The 15,941-nt window shown below is 35.7% G+C and overlaps 1 protein-coding gene across 4 annotated transcripts in view; it reads left to right on the top strand.

The window, feature by feature from the left end:
• PEX1 (peroxisomal biogenesis factor 1) overlaps positions 1-15,941 on the top strand; it is a 48,898-nt gene that overhangs the window by 881 nt on the left and 32,076 nt on the right. For 2 of the 4 annotated variants that reach the window (XR_009454736.1, XM_059712292.1), the window contains exons 2-10: positions 3,827-3,970; positions 4,632-4,715; positions 4,906-5,020; positions 5,104-5,870; positions 7,441-7,560; positions 8,909-9,032; positions 9,219-9,322; positions 10,425-10,507; positions 11,617-11,749. Coding sequence is in view for 3 of the 4 variants with exons in the window: in XM_059712292.1 (XP_059568275.1) it covers positions 3,827-3,970; positions 4,632-4,715; positions 4,906-5,020; positions 5,104-5,870; positions 7,441-7,560; positions 8,909-9,032; positions 9,219-9,322; positions 10,425-10,507; positions 11,617-11,749 (1,674 nt within the window). In the remaining variant the exon portion in view is untranslated. The remainder of the gene's footprint in view (positions 1-3,826; positions 3,971-4,631; positions 4,716-4,905; positions 5,021-5,103; positions 5,871-7,440; positions 7,561-8,908; positions 9,033-9,218; positions 9,323-10,424; positions 10,508-11,616; positions 11,750-15,941) is intronic. The other 2 variants (XM_059712293.1, XM_059712294.1) reach the window with 2 other exon arrangements.

Here is a 15,941-nt window from a genome sequence, read left to right as displayed (position 1 = left end):
ATACCGCGTCCTACTTTCATAACTGAAAACAGGCACCTGGCCTACGAGTTGGAGTGTTTATGGGGCGAAAGGCTGGTAGATGGGCAGGCTTGCCTTCCTGGTTCCAGAAGGTGCGGCAATTAGACGAGTATGGCAGTGGAGCCAGTGGTACTCTTGTGCTGGTGGAGGGTCTGGCTTTTAATTTGTAAAAGCTGCCAACATCTGTGAGGCGCAATTAAGCGAAGCCCAATAGAAGGAGATACACCTGTATTTGAAATCCTTGCGAACCCTGCATGTGTGGTAGCCGCCACTGGCTAATCCATGCAGGAAATGTGTTAAGATTTTGCAGTAATTTCAAAAATAATTTCCACCTGAGCTTCTTCTCGGCATCTGTTTTTCTAGAATAGCAATTTTCAACCCATGTACCGCAAGAATTTTTAAAACATGCAATACCTGACTATGAAGGCAGGGGCACTGACCTCTTTTCCCTTAAGATTGTCAAGTCAAAAGATGACAACAGCCAACACAATAGCCATCCAGTGTGAATGAATTAAAATCATATCTATTTTTTGGCACATCAGCAAAAATTATATTTTTTGGTGTGCTGCAGAATTTTAGTAATTAGTTTATGTGTACGATGAGATGAAAAAGGCTGAAAATCTCAGTTCTAGATAATTCCCCCCCGCCACCACCACCATCTTCAAAGCATAGCAAATTCGGCAGATCCTTCCGTTATTTCTTTTCCCATAAAGCAGGCGATCTTTTGGCCCTGACAAGCTTCATTCCTGGCTGGAGACTAGTCACTATCGCCAAATCCTGCCCTGTGCTCTGTCAGCTTCGACGATTTTCAGCCTTCCAGTTCCCACCTGCGTTTAAAATAACAGACCCCCTCCACCTAATGAGAATATAGGACTGCTCTCTTATAGTAACTAATAATTTGATCCCAGTGTGAATGCTATGTCATGGGCACTATTGGCATTGATGCTGGATAATTTGTTGTGGGGTTCTGTCCTGGGTATTGGAAGATACTTAGCAGCATCGCTGGCCTCTATCCATTAGGGGCCAGTGGTACTCCTCCTCCCAGTGATGACAAACAAAAATGTCTCCAGACATTGCCATATGTCTCCTGGGGGACAAAATCACCCCCAGTTGAGAACAACTGCTTTAACTCAGTTTTCTGTATTCTGGGCTCAATACTTGCTGTGATTGATGAAATAGGGGAGAGAATTTATATCCACACTGAATACAAACAAATGAACCTAAGTCACCTTCCAGAAGTGGCCAGGTACAGATTTGTCATTTCTTTTGTGTTAGCCAGAAATAACCCGGCTGATCCTAAGGCATTGCAACCAATGGTTTCCCCTGGAGGTTTGGCCAAAAGCAGGCAGTCGATGGTATGTTGATTAGATTAAACTGGAAAAGGGGCTCCTTTCTCTCCAGCCTGTCCTTTTTTTCTCTACTGAGTACCCAGGGGCTCTGTAGTCCAAGTGAAAAACTTTTGACATAAAAATGAACATTATTAGTCTGCAAAGTTTACCAAATTCAGCTGAACATATATAGGATGACTTTATAGGGCTGGTTACTACATTTTGACCAAATGAATAATTGAAGTATTTTTCCTGTTTAATAAAGTTGAGTTCCCCCTTTCCAGTGAGTTGATGGAATTCTCCTTTTTGATATTTCAGGGCATATTTTATTTTTTTAAAATATATTTTTATTGATTTCAGAGAGGAAGGGAGAGGAAGAGAAAGATAGAAACATCAATGATGAGAGAGAATCATTGATCAGCTGCCTCCTGCACACCCCCCACTGGCGATCAAGCCCACAACCCTTGACCGGAATGGAACCTGGGACCTTTCAGTCTGAAGGCTGAAGCTCTATCCACTGAGCCAAATCGGCTCGGGCTCAGGGAATGTTTTATATTTCCTCATTTAGCACCTTTGGTTTTATTTATTTAAATCCTCACCTGAGGATATTTTTTCTATTGATTTTCAGAGTGGAAGTGGGAGAGACACACACAATGATTGGTTGCCTCCTGCATCCCATGCAGGGGTGGAACCCAAAACTGAGATACATGCCCCTGACTGGGAATCAAACCCGGGACCCTTCAGTCCGTGGGCCGATGCTCTAACCACTGAGTTAAACCAGCCAGGGCAGCATCTCTGGCTTTAAAAGTTACTTTTAAATACAGGAGTACAGGAATTGATCTGGGCTATTTCTCACTGACTGATGAAACCCCATAGAAAGCATCTGGGATTGGTCAACTTCACTCTTGTAACCTCAGCTTCTACAGTTACAACTGATAGAGTAACTTAGGGCTTTTGACTCCAAATCTAGGGCTCTTTCTATTTGACTACACTGTACTCAGTAGAAAGATTTTTGTCAGCCAGAACACTGGGACTGTCCTGTGAAGAATTGTGAGAAAAATTGCACAACTAAGTGATACACAATGGTTTTTTAAATAGAGAACAGCTGCTTTAACTCACTCACTTTGTCCTTTGAAATTTGTTCTGTTTAAAGAAACAATAAGCAGCCTATAACCAGTTTTGAAATAGTAAAATATATATATATCAATGGATTTATTATTTAATAAATTTAGTGGATTTATTTTGATGCAAGTAAATGAATTTAATAATACTAAAACTTCCTGATATGTTAAGTGTCAGTAGCTATGCATGAAATTCTTTCGTTTTATTAAAACATGATCTATGTAAAAATGCTTATGATAAAATGTTAAGGGGGCGGAAAGGATACTAAATCATGACTATAATATACAACTGTGTAAAAAACTGTTACCAAGGGGAAGGAGGGTCAGGAAGGATGAAGAGGGCAAAGTGGGTCAAATATGTGATGACTAAAGGAGACTAGACTTTGGGTGGTGAGCACACGATGGGGTATTAAAGATGTGTGATAAAGTTGTACACCTGAAATTAATATAATTTATTAACCCATGTTACCAGAATACATGTGCTTAGGAAGGAGGATTAGTCCGAATTAGAATTGTTCCCGTGATTGTCTTTTTGTGAAGGAAATATCAATAATTACTGTTTCTCCTTCCACGTTTATATATTTTCTAAGGTTTCTATGTTGGGTTTATAATTCTTTAATCATAGAAAACATTGTTTTAATCCTTAGTCACAAACTTACATATTTTATGTAAATACTCTTAATGAGAATAAATGTTTTGTTATTTTTTAATTTATAAATGTTTCCATAGTTCTAGAACTTTAAAAATTTTATTTAAGAAGCTGCATAATGTAAAATTTCTGGAAGTGTACATAAGAAGCTATTAACAGTAATTACCTCTCGGGACAAGGATCTGCCCTTACATGTTATGCTTTTGTACTTTTACCATGTGCATTTACTCTTCTAACAAATAAATAGTTATATTTTTAATAATCATGATATGTTACTGACTCATACTTTACTAAAATAGTAAATGTGTAGCTTATTTAATAATCTCCATATTGATAGACACAATCCTAAATTGTTATTATTACAGAAAATACTGCAGAGATATGTTCTGCTGTAGGTTTTTCTTCTTTGAATCACTAATTCAGAATATGTATCTCAAGGCTATATAAGTTCATTGGCTACCTATTGCTATTTTGAATTTATAATGCCATCATAGAAATGTAAGTGTATGCTTTCACCCATAGTATCATCAGTGTTGGGTGTTGAAAATGATTACAGTGTTTGGATACAGTGTTAGAGGTGGATAACAGAGAGCAATCAACTATCTGTAGAACTTTTTTTGTTTGTAGTTTTACCATTTATGTGAATCCAGAAAAGCATGTAAAAATTTTCAAAACCCTTCTCCCCCATTTTTAATTTCTTGAATAAATAGAATCAAGCTATCGAAGTAGCATGGGGTCACCAGCCTGCATTCTTGAGCTGGGTGGAAGGCAGGCATTTTAGTGATCAAGGTGAAAATGTGGCTGAAATTAACAGACAAGTTGGTCAGAAACTTGGACTCTCAAATGGGGAACAGGTAAGCACAAAATGTGATGACAGTGACTTTCTTCTAATATCACATAATATAGCGATGGAAATAAAATGTAAAGTTCAGATTTTTTTTTTTAAGGAGGAGAGATGACAACTTGTATGCTACTATAATTAGTCCAGAATATTCAACTTGACAACATTTACCATTGTTAACTCATCTACAGTGTACTCTATTTTAAAGTCACTATCTTGTAGTCTACTGTGCTCTCTAGTTGATTTTTTATTCTGTCTATTTTACTCACTTTCCAGGTTCCCTAATTTTGTTTTTGTGCAGTTATTTTTGCTTTATAAAATGAATAGTTGCAAATGGTATTTATATACTGGATCAGGTTATGACTTGATGACACTGTTGTTTCTTCTTGCATTTTTTTAACTTACATTAATTTTTAAAAAGTGCTTTTTATTTTAGTTTTTAAAAAATGTGTTGAACTAGGATGTATTTTCCTTTTTGCTACAATTTATTATGAAATAATTTTTCCTAAAATGCTGAGTATATCAAGGCCTAGCTAAAAATAAGTATTAATATTGGTCAAGTGAAGGACTACACACACACACACTCAACACACTCACACTCTCTCTCTATTACATACCTAAAGGGATACAAAAATGTCTTTTAAAAGTAGTTTTATATTTTTAATCTTTTCCAGGTGTTTCTCAAGCCATGTTCCCATGTGGTGTCTTGTCAACAAGTTGAGGTGGAACCTCTCTCAGCAGACGATTGGGAGATACTGGTAAAGAATATAAAATAAGAACTATTCTAGTTTAGTATTAAGCTACTTAACAATATCTGTGTTTTTAGATTTCTCTGAGCTTCATCCTATATTCTGAGTTGGTTTGAGTTATAGGAATGACGAGATTTTCCTACTAGATATGGAGTAGACAAAATGTAAAGTGAGTTGATCTTTTTGTTGTTGGTTCTAGGAACTGCATGCTGCTTCCCTGGAACAGCATCTTCTAGATCAAATTCGAATAGTTTTTCCAAAAGCCATTTTTCCTGTTTGGGTTGATCAACAAACTTACATATTTATCCAAATTGGTAGGTGCCATCATACTGTACGACACAGTATTGAGTCCAAAGCAGAGGTGAACGTGCACTAATGAGCTTTATTTTCTATGCAGTTGCACTCATACCAGCTGCTACTTACGGAAGGTTGGAGAATGACACCAGACTCCTCATTCAGCCAAAGACCCGCCAAGCCAAAGAGAGTACATTTTCAAAAGCAGATAATACACGTGAAACATTTCACAATTATGGAAGAGATCATAAAGGATTGGCAAAAGAACTCCAAACCAAGCAACTTCAGTCAAATACTAGAAGCGTCACTGGGTGTAATGAAACAGATCCTGAGGATACAATAAACTCACCATCAGTCCCAAGCTTATGGTCTATGATAGGAAGCATCTTTTCTTTTGGGTCTGAGAAGAAACAAGAGACCTACTGGGGTGTAACTGAAATCAATGCATTCAAAAATATGCAGTCACATGTTGTTCCTCTAGGAAATATTTTCAGAGTGTGCAAATCTCAGCCTCCCAGTATATGCAACGCATCAGCAACATCTGTGTTTCACAAACACTCTGCCATTCATGTATTTCCATGGGACCAAGAATATTTTGATGCAGAGCCCAGCTTTACTGTGACCTATGGAAACCTAGTTCAACTGCTTTCTCCAAAGCAACAGCAAAGTAAAACAAAGCAAAATGTCCTGTCACCTGAAAAAGAGAAGCAGGTGTCAGAACCATTAGATCAAAAACACGTTAGCCCAGACCATAGTCAAGTAGCGGGTAAGACCTGTGTGCTAAAGGTAGTCTGGAATGGACTTGAGGAATTGAAGAATGCTATAAAATACACCAAAAATGTAGAAGCTCTTCATCTTGGGAAAGTCTGGGTTAGTATAAATTTTATAATTAGGGAGGAAATAATTGTACGTTGTTTGAACTTCCCCAAATTATGAATTAGAATAATGTTTTGTATGTTAATTGAAAGCCAGTATAATCAAAAGTATCTGAAATCCCTGCAGGGACACATTCTGATTGTAGGGTGAAGTCCTTGTTTGGGTAATGGTTGTGTATTTTCTGCCTAAGTAAATGTTGACAGTAAAATCTTAGGCGCAGGCCCAGAGAGGTCAAAATTACTTGCCAGGGATTAAATAGCTAGTAAGTAGAACTAGGAGTCAAACCCAGGCAGGGCGACTCTAGAGTTCATGCTTAGATTGGGATACCCTATAAAGCCTCACATCTGTAATGCCTGCAAATGTTTGTTTCCAAGTTCTTTTTTTTTATAAGAAACAGAAATTTATTCTCTCAAGGTGTTGACAGGGTTGTACTCCTTCCAAAGGGCTCTGGGGAGAATCCTTCCTTGCCTCTTCCAGTCTTGGTGGCTCCAGGCACGGGTTCTTCAGCTGTGGTTGAATGACTCCAATCTCTTTCTCCATCTTCACGTGGTCTTTTCCTCCGTCGTCTGTTTCCAAGTTCTTAAAAGCAAAGAAAGGATTTGTTATGTATTGGGGGGAATGCCCAGGGTAAGGAGAGGCCCATGGCTGCCTCTGACAGCACCTGGATTGGAATGTACCCAGAAGCTGCTTGCTTTGTTGGTATCGACTCTTTGACTTGTGTGTGACAGGAGAGAAAGTAGACAGAGCAGCTAGTGTCCCACCCTCTCTTCCTGGCCTCAAATATGAATGCTGCACTTTTGTGAAATGAGTCACAAGCCCCATTTATTTGAACCTAATTTTGAACCATTATTGTAAAGTAAAACTTTATGGTGAAAAAGGGAAGAAATTATTAAGATAGTGAAGAAAAGTAGGAAGGGGTAGGGGCTTCCTTTGTAGATTTCTTTTATACTCACAGTGGAACCTATGATCTTTATGCAGGCAACTTACAAAATTTTAATCTCTGATCTACATCATTTTCTAAATCGCTGGACCATTGCCTCATTATTTTCTGTTAGCTCGAAACTCAGTTTAGGAGACCCCACTGCATTGTCCAAGGCTGAACTTGTTATGACTTATCACCTTTATTAATGGTTCTGCCATGAAGTGTGAATACCCTCTTATTTCCTTGAAATTGTGTGATGAGAACGGGGTGAAGGAGTGATGATGGTAAAGTCTTGGGGACCACAGAAGAGAGCAGTGAGGAGTGTGTACTTCGCACCCTATTTTAAAGGTTGGGAGCCATGGCCAATAAGGATGCCAGTAGTTGCCATCAGTTACTCAAACAGGCTTGACTTGATAGGTCGACATTGAGCACGTTCTGAAGAGGTTATTGAAAGAAAGAAATGTAGGAGGAAATTGAAATGTTTGTGATATAACAATACCTGAATATCTGTTTATACTATGAATCATGATAATATATAATTTCACCTGAATTCATAAAAGTTAATATGAATATCTATGCTATGGAATATTTTTTAATCAAGCATTAAACATAATTATATTTTTGTTTATTTTATAATTTCAGATTCCAGATGACCTGAGAAAGAGACTAAATATAGAAATGCATGCAGTAGTCAGGATAACTCCAGTGGAAATGATCCCTAAAATCCCAAGATCTCTAAAATTACAACCTAGAGAAAACTTAGTAAGTTAAAATTTATATGTTACTAGTATATCACAATTGTTTTAGATGTGTTGTAAAATTTCTAGTTGCTGCCCTAACCGGTTTGGCTCAGTGGATAGAGCGTCAGCCTGCGGACTCAAGGGTCCCAGGTTTAATTTCCGTCAAGGGCATGTACCTTGGTTGCAGGCACATCCCCAGTAGGGAGTGTGCAGGAGGCAGCTGATCGATGTTTCTCTCTCATTGATGTTTCTGACTCTCTATCCCTCGCCCTTCCTCTCAGTAAAAAATCAATAAAATATATTTAAAAAAATGTTTTATAGTTGCTTTAGCTAAAGAATAATAATGCAGTACTCCTTTTTGTTAAAAGGGCAAATAAATCCCCCCACCCTTTATCATAGTAAAATAGGTGTACCATAAAAATGCTGTTTTATCATTTTTAGGTGTACAGTTCAGTGGCATTCCATTCATAATGTTGTGCAGCCATCATCACTATTTCAAAAACTTTTCCATCACCCAAACAGAAACTCTGTGCTCATTAAGCAGTAACTTCCTACCCTCATATCTCCCAGATCCTAGTACCTCTCATTTTTAGTCTCTGTGATTTTGCTTATTTTAGATATGTCATATAAATGGAATCACACAATATTTGTCCTTTGTGTCTGGCTTATTTTACTTACATGTTTTCAAGGTTCATCCATGTTGTAGCATATATCGAACTTGATCCCTTTTTATGGCTGAATAATACATTATATATATATATATATATATATATATATATATATATATATATATACCTCACATTTGGTTTATTCATTGATCAGGTTTTTTTGTTTTGTTTTGTTTTATCCATTGATCTGTTGGTGGATACTTAGATTGTTTCCACCCTTTTGGCTATTGTGAATAATGCTATGAATGTTGGTGTACAGCATCTGTTTGAGTCCCTGCTTTCAATTCTTTTGGTAGATATCTAGGAATTGAATTGCTAGATCATGTGTAATTCTGTGAGTAACTTTCTGAGAAACAAAGAGTCTTTAATAAACAGTACACTTATATATGTTGTGCCAATACAAATATGATCAGTTTTGGCTTTTAAAAAGTTGACATTTTTGCTACATTTATGTAATTTAAAACACTTTCTCCCATGTTGTTTTAGTATTAATCTTTCAGCCTCAAAGAATGCTAGACTGTTTTACTTTTCTACTCTGTTAATTCTTTAGAAACTGGTGTATGCCTGTAGAATGTGAACATCTTCCTGGTTTTGTTTGGTAAGGTGTACATTTTATTAGCAAGATAAGGTGTTAAAAGAAGGATGTTAAGGTTAAGGTCAGCTATTAGTATAATTTATTACTTTTCTTTTTTTTTTTTCCAGCCTAAAGACATAAGTGAAGAAAACATAAAAACTGTGTTCTCTTCATGGCTACAGCAGTCTACTACAACCACACTTCCTTTGATAATATCAGAGGAAGACCATATTAAGCTGGAAATTAAAGATGGTGTGTAAATTTGTTATTTTGATATTTTTCCTATTGAAGAAGTCAGGAAACATAACAGTGGTAATTAAACAGATTTTACATACCAAAGAATGCCTCTAGTTATATTTAGATAAATTTGATATTTAAAATCTTACAGTGTTTCATCTCAGCTTCAGTACTATACGTTTATTACTTTCTTTTCCATAGGGTTGAAGGAGTTTTCTCTGAATATAGTTCATTCTTGGGAAAAAGAAAAAGAAAAGAATATTTTTCTGTTGAGTACTAATCTGCTGCAGAAGATCACAATACAAGTAATTACAACCTATTGAACATTCAATGAAATGATATGAGTTTACTTGTAACTCCTTGCATGCTAAAGTGTATTAGAAGTGCAAATGATAAAATAAGGAATAACTTGATTTAAAATATTTTATTCTATAATCTCTTTAACTTACCTAATAAATTGTTGATTTATCCTAAATTTAAAATCAATTCCTCAGCATAGTTTAGTTTCAGGAGTAGAGTTGATGGTGTTAACTGGTAAATGGATCATGATTTAAAATTCTTCCTGTATTTGAAACAAAGGAAAACTTAGCTTTAGTGGTTTGAGTTTTAAAATTCAGATTTTTACTTGCAGTTTTGCTGCACAATTCATATTATTATGGCAATTCGTAAATTCTCAGCTCTTTACAAATATTATCACTTTTCTTCCAGAAGTATTTTTTTTTTAAATATATTTTATTGATTTTTTTACAGAGAGGAAGGGAGAAAGATAGAGAGTTAGAAACATCGATGAGAGAGAAACATCGATCAGCTGCCTCCTGCACATCTCCTACTGGGGATGTGCCCGCAACCCAGGTACATGCCCTTGACCGGAATCGAACCTGGGACCTTTCAGTCCGCAGGCCGACGCTCTATCCACTGAGCCAAACCGGTTTCGGCCCAGAAGTATTTTTAAAGTGGTTATTTTAGACTATTATGTTTTAGTTAGGATACTTGCTGTTGTCATTGTAAAATTGAAGATACTGAAGTCATTTAGAATTTCAGTGGTTTGGAAGTAGACACTGTTTCTCTACTTTTAAAATTTAATTGAAGGATACGATTTAGAGAAAATACAAATAAACGTAAGAATTGTGAAAAGAATATGTGACACAAATCAAATTTGCAAATAAAGATAGGTCTATAAAATGCATGAAGGAGTAACATTCTTTACTGCTTTTTGATCATAAATATTTGTGTTCCTTGGATGAGTAAATTTTTGTTGTCAAGGCTTTTTTAAATAATGATCTTGCATGCACACTATATCTTTTCTCTCTGGTGTAACAATCAGCAATTCAGTTTTCTGGGACCCAAGAAAAACAGGCGAAAGATATAGCTTTGAAATGTAAAACTGATTTTTCCTTGCTACTATAGGTCCTTCTAGATCCTATGCTAAAAGAAGAAAACAGTGAGGAAATTGACTTTATTCTTCCTTTTTTAAAGCTGAACTGCTTGGGGTAAGAAGTTATGGCCAAACTAGCATGTTTAGAGACATGTTCAACATTATCTCTAGCAGGGTTTTTATGTGTCAGTATCAAAGTAGATGTTAATGTCATTGAATAATCTTACTAATGCATTAGTAGGTATTTTTTCAAGGATTATTTCTGTTTTCACACCTAGCTTAGTAATTTGCCTTGTCTTCTTAGATAAAGTCTGAAGCTTATTAGAAATTTTTCTTTGAGATTTGATTGTGAGAAGAAAGCAACTAGATTTGACCTGGTTTTATGTATGCTTGAATAAAACAGTAATTCTTAGAGCTAATAAATTTATTGTGAAAGTTAAATTTGAAAACGTTAGTTGAATGTTTAAAAATATTTCAAATTAAGTTATTCCTTTAGTATCTTATTAATGTGTTAATTGGGATTATTTGTTTTCTTCAACTTTTAGACAAATCTGAAAGAACCTCTTAATTTTTAAAATCACTTATACAGTATGAAATGACATATAAACATTACCTCTTAGAATTCTTCACAGAGGCTTTTAGTAGAGGTAATAGTAGTGATTTGATTTCCTTTAATAGTATAGTCTGTAAATGTTTTATTAAAATAATTAAACCATAAAGTAATAATGTTTAAATATAGCATAATATTCATGTATAAAGTAAAATTTCTTTAGTTCAGTCTCTAATTTAGGAATTTCTGATATTATCAGAAGTAAATTGGCAGTCAGAGACAGGAAGTAGGTTGAAGTTTATGTTTTGTAATCTACAGATCAAAGCTGGATTTCAAAGGCAGTTTTTAAGAGGAAATAAGTCTTCAAGTATCCTATACCAGTTCTAAAGCACCCGTTTATGATTATGTTGATTACCAAACTAAAAATCATTTTGAGGGAGTTATTTGTATATGTTAAGACAGATTCCTTAAGGAGTCCTATTTGGACAAACTTAGTTTTGCACATGTTTGAAAGTAAAAAACTAGTTTTAAAGCTGTACCTCAGATTTGGCATTAATTTCATATACTTTCAAGTAAAGAAGAGTAAGATGTTCCTCTTTTAAAAATTAATTTTTTATAGCTAGATTTTATTCTGCTTCAGTGTTTTATCATGCAACAATTTACATATTTTGCAGAGGAGTGAATTCCTTAGGTGTATCCTCCATGGAGCACATCACTCATAGTCTCCTGGGACGCCCTTTGTCTCGGCAGCTGATGTCCCTTGTGGCTGGACTTAGGAATGGAGCCGTTTTACTCACAGGAGGAAAGGTATGAGGTTAAAATATGCTCATTTTCATTAATAACTTTTAATTCCTCTCTGAGTTCTGACCATCTGTTATATAGGGTTACTAGAGGACCGATGCACACGGATTTATGCACCGGTGGGGTCTCTTGGCTGGCTTGTAGGGATTGGGCCGAAACCAGCTCTCTGACATCCTCTAAGGGGTGCTGGATTACAGGGGGGCACAGGTCAGGCTGAGGGACCCCACTGGATCAGGGCTGGGGAGAGACTGCAGGAGGGCTCCAGGGCATGTCTGGCCTGTCTCACCCAGTCCCGATCTGCCAGACCCCAGCAGCAAGCTAACCTACTGGTCGAAGCATCTGCCCCCTGGTGGTCAGTGTGCATCATAGCGACTGGTGAAACGGTTGGGCACTTAGCATATTAGGCTTTTATTATATAGGATTAATATGAGATATTGAAAGCATTCATTCATTCAGTATTTTTGAGGGCCTACTAATAGATATTGGAAAGTGGTGATGAATAAGGTATCTAAGTTCATGAGAGATATTAGCCTATAATTTTCTGTTTTCGTACAGAATATTTCTTTGTCTGGTTTTGCTGTCAGGGTAATAAAGAATTGAGAGGTGTTTTCCTACCATTCTATTTTCTGGAAGAGGTTATATGAAATTGGTGTTCATTTTCTTTAAATGGTAAAAACTCCAATAAAACCATCTGGACCTGGAGATTTTCTTATTGTTAACTTTTTAATTGTAAATTCAATTTTCCTTATTTGTCTATTTTTATCTTGGCAGACATTTGGTAGTTTGTCGTTTTTGAGGAATTGTTCTAGTCTAAGTTGTCGAATTTATGAGCATAAAATTGTTCTCAGTATTGTCTTGTCCTCTTAATGACTGCGGAATCTGCTGTGAAGTCCTGTTTTCTGATATTGGTGCTTTGTGTCTTCTCTCTTTTTAAACCTTGTCAATCTTGTTAGAGGGTCCCTGGCCTTTTAAAGGGCTTATAGTTTTATTTTCTACTAAAAGTATTGTCACCAGGGGTATAGTTTGATCTTTGTGAGTCTTTATGCTTTTTTGCAGTTCAAAATTTTAAGGCTTTTAAAATTTCTGTTCACTTTTAACTCTAGTATAACCTTTTTTCCTGTTACTAGCTCAGTTGCTTTCTTCTGATTTTTGTTTAAAATATAGCAACTACTCCAGTAATCTACGTTTCTACCTCAGGAAACTAGAAAAGAAGAATAAATGAAATTCAATGTAAGCAGAAGAAAATAAATAATAATCAGAGCAGAAATCAATGAATTGAAAACAGGAAATCAATAGAGAAAATATATGAAACAAAAATACCTGGTTCTCTGAAAAGACCAATGAAATTGATAAGCCTCTAGCCAAGCTAAGAAAAAATAAAAAGAGAGATGATCTAATGTATAGTGCCGTGATAATAGTTAACAGTACTGTATTATATACCTAAAAGTTGCTAAGAGAGTAGATCTTAAATGTTATCACCACAAAAAAGAAATGGTAATTACATGAGATGATGGAGGCATTAATTAACCCTACTGGGGTAGTCAGTTCCCAGTAAGTATACTAAATCATCATGTTGTATAAGTTACCGAAAGTTATGTGGCAATTATAGCTCAATAAAACTGGAAAAAGAAGAGAAAAAAGTATTTTGAATTTATCATAAGAACAAGAAAAGGCCATGATAAAATTTGCATTATTTAAGTTGAAAGTGGAGCACACAGAAAACAATGTGCACAAATTGTAAATCAAATGGATTGTTACAAAGTAAACCTCCTGTGTAACAGCCTAATAAAAAATTAGAACAAACACACATGGGGTGGGGGGGTGGGGGAGAGAGAGAGGGAGGGAGGGAGGAGAGAGGGAGAGAGAAATTACCAATATGTGAAATGAAAGGGGGGTATCGATAAATTTCCCATGGACATTAAGGATAATAAAGTGCCCTGGCCAGGTGGCTAGATTGGATGGAGCATCCTCCCATATACCAAAAAGTTGCAGGTTCGATTCCCAGTCAGGGCACATACAGGAGGCAACTGATGGATGTTTCTCTCATCAGTATTTCTCTCTCTTCTTCTCTCCCTCTCTCTTTCTCTCCCACCCTCCCAACCTCCCTCCCTCCCTCCCTCCCTCCTTCTCCCCCATCCCTTCTCTCTGTATAAAAATCAATTTACAAAATGTATCCTCGGGTAAGGATAGAACAAAAGATAATAAAGTAGTAATAGTAATGAAAACTCGCTATGTCCACAAATATGATGATATAGATGAATAGAGCAATTCCTTTGGAAGACAAGCTGCCAAAACTCACACAAGAAGAAACAGACAATATAAGAAGGCCTATATCTATTAAAGAAATTGAGTCAATAATTAATAGTCATCCAGAACAGAAAGCACCAGGCCCCAGATGGGTTCATGGGTTAATTCTGCCAAACAAGTAAGAAATAATACCACTTCACTACAGTCTCTTTCAGAGGATACAAGCTGAGATAATACTTCCTAACTCATTCTATTGGGCCAGCATTTCCCTAACACCAAAACCAGACAAAGACATTACAGGAAAAGAAAACTACAAACTATCTCTCATAAACATAGATACAAAAATTCTCAACAAAATACTAGCAAATCAGATCAATGTGTGAAAAGAATTATATGCCACAATCAAGTTGGCTTTATCCCAGGTGTGCAAAGCTAGTAAAATATAGCAGATACTCTGTGGTTTCTAGATTATCTATGTCAAATTTCAAAATGTATCATGGTAGAATATTATTTTTGAAAAAGGAATTTCCTAGTGACTCAGAAACCAAAGTCTCATGTAGGATAGCGTGGCTAATAGGGAGAAAAGCGAAGACCTGGATTTGAGTCCCACGTCTCTCATGTACTTACTGGCCCTGACTTCAGGCATTTTTTGTGTCTTATTTGCCTTCTTAGAATCATCTCATTTAAGGAAATAATATACACGAAAAGGCTCTAAACTAAAAAGTGCTGTACAAATGTGAATTATTTTCAGTAAGGAGAAAAAGCCCTCTAACTAGGCAAAATGATTATGACTGGTGGAACCTATCCCACAACACCCCTAATTTCTTTTTGAAACCCATTGACTTCAGATATAAATGTAATACTGTAAACTATGATGATGGTAGTGTTTGTTGAGTGCCTGTTGAATTTCAACTTTGCATTAAAACCTTGGCTGTATTTTTAGTCCACAATAATGAAAAACAACATATTAGAATAATGTAGGGTTGCTAAAGCTAGGCAAAACAACAGTGGTAAGAAATAATAGTAGTATGAGGGAAGAAATCAATATTTATTAAAAGAACTATAAAAATCTACCAGTGTTGAGCTTTTTAAGGGGGCACTCTAGCAATACTTAGCAAAATTTTAAGTATGTAAAAACAAAGGTTTTGATGTAGAATTCTGCTTCTAGAAATTTATCCTAAAGGTATAATCTGACAAATAAGTAAACATATGTATGTATGTGTATATTTATTTTAGCTTATAATAATTAAAAATTGGGAGCAGCATAAATATACACTCAAGAAGGGGCTTTTTGAACGTTGTGGTCCAATACATCCCACAGTGGTGGTATACTAGGGAGCAGATGCTGCTCTATATTTATTGATAAAGAGGATGGTAATTTACTGCAAACTTGCATGAATACTGTAATCCCACCTTTATAAATTTGCATAAATGTTAGTGGAGTGCCTATAAGGATGACATATCAGAACACTTGGCAAAGGGTACTTCTGTGTGGTGGGATGATTACCAGAGATTTTTTAGCTTTTTCTACTAAGTATTTATAATTATTATGTATGTTCTAAAAATTATTAAAAAGTGCACATTGGATCAAAACCCTATATAATCTGGAGTTACCTCATGTGAAAAGTAAACTGTTCTACCCACCTTAATAGTCTCATTGTACCCTAATTGGTCAAGCTACGTTGTCAAGTTACTAAGAAACTGAATTAAAGTTATAGTTTATTTAAGATAAGAGAAGAACACCTCATACCTGGTGTTCATTGTTCTTTAAATGGTAAAAGGTGGGTTAAATAGGAATAAGTTTTATTTATCTAAAATAATTGTTGAATGTTCACATTATTTCCTCCTATTAATAAATAATGAAGCATTACCTGTTTTTAAAGAGAAAAGATTTACATATTAGTGATTGTTTTAACTAACAAATTGTAAAAACCAAATTAGATGTTTATTT

This window comes from Myotis daubentonii, chromosome 10 (genome assembly GCF_963259705.1).
Source record: "Myotis daubentonii chromosome 10, mMyoDau2.1, whole genome shotgun sequence".
Lineage (NCBI taxonomy): Eukaryota > Metazoa > Chordata > Mammalia > Chiroptera > Vespertilionidae > Myotis > Myotis daubentonii.
Note: the sequence above shows the minus strand (reverse complement) of the source record. Positions and strands in the feature narration are given on the sequence as shown.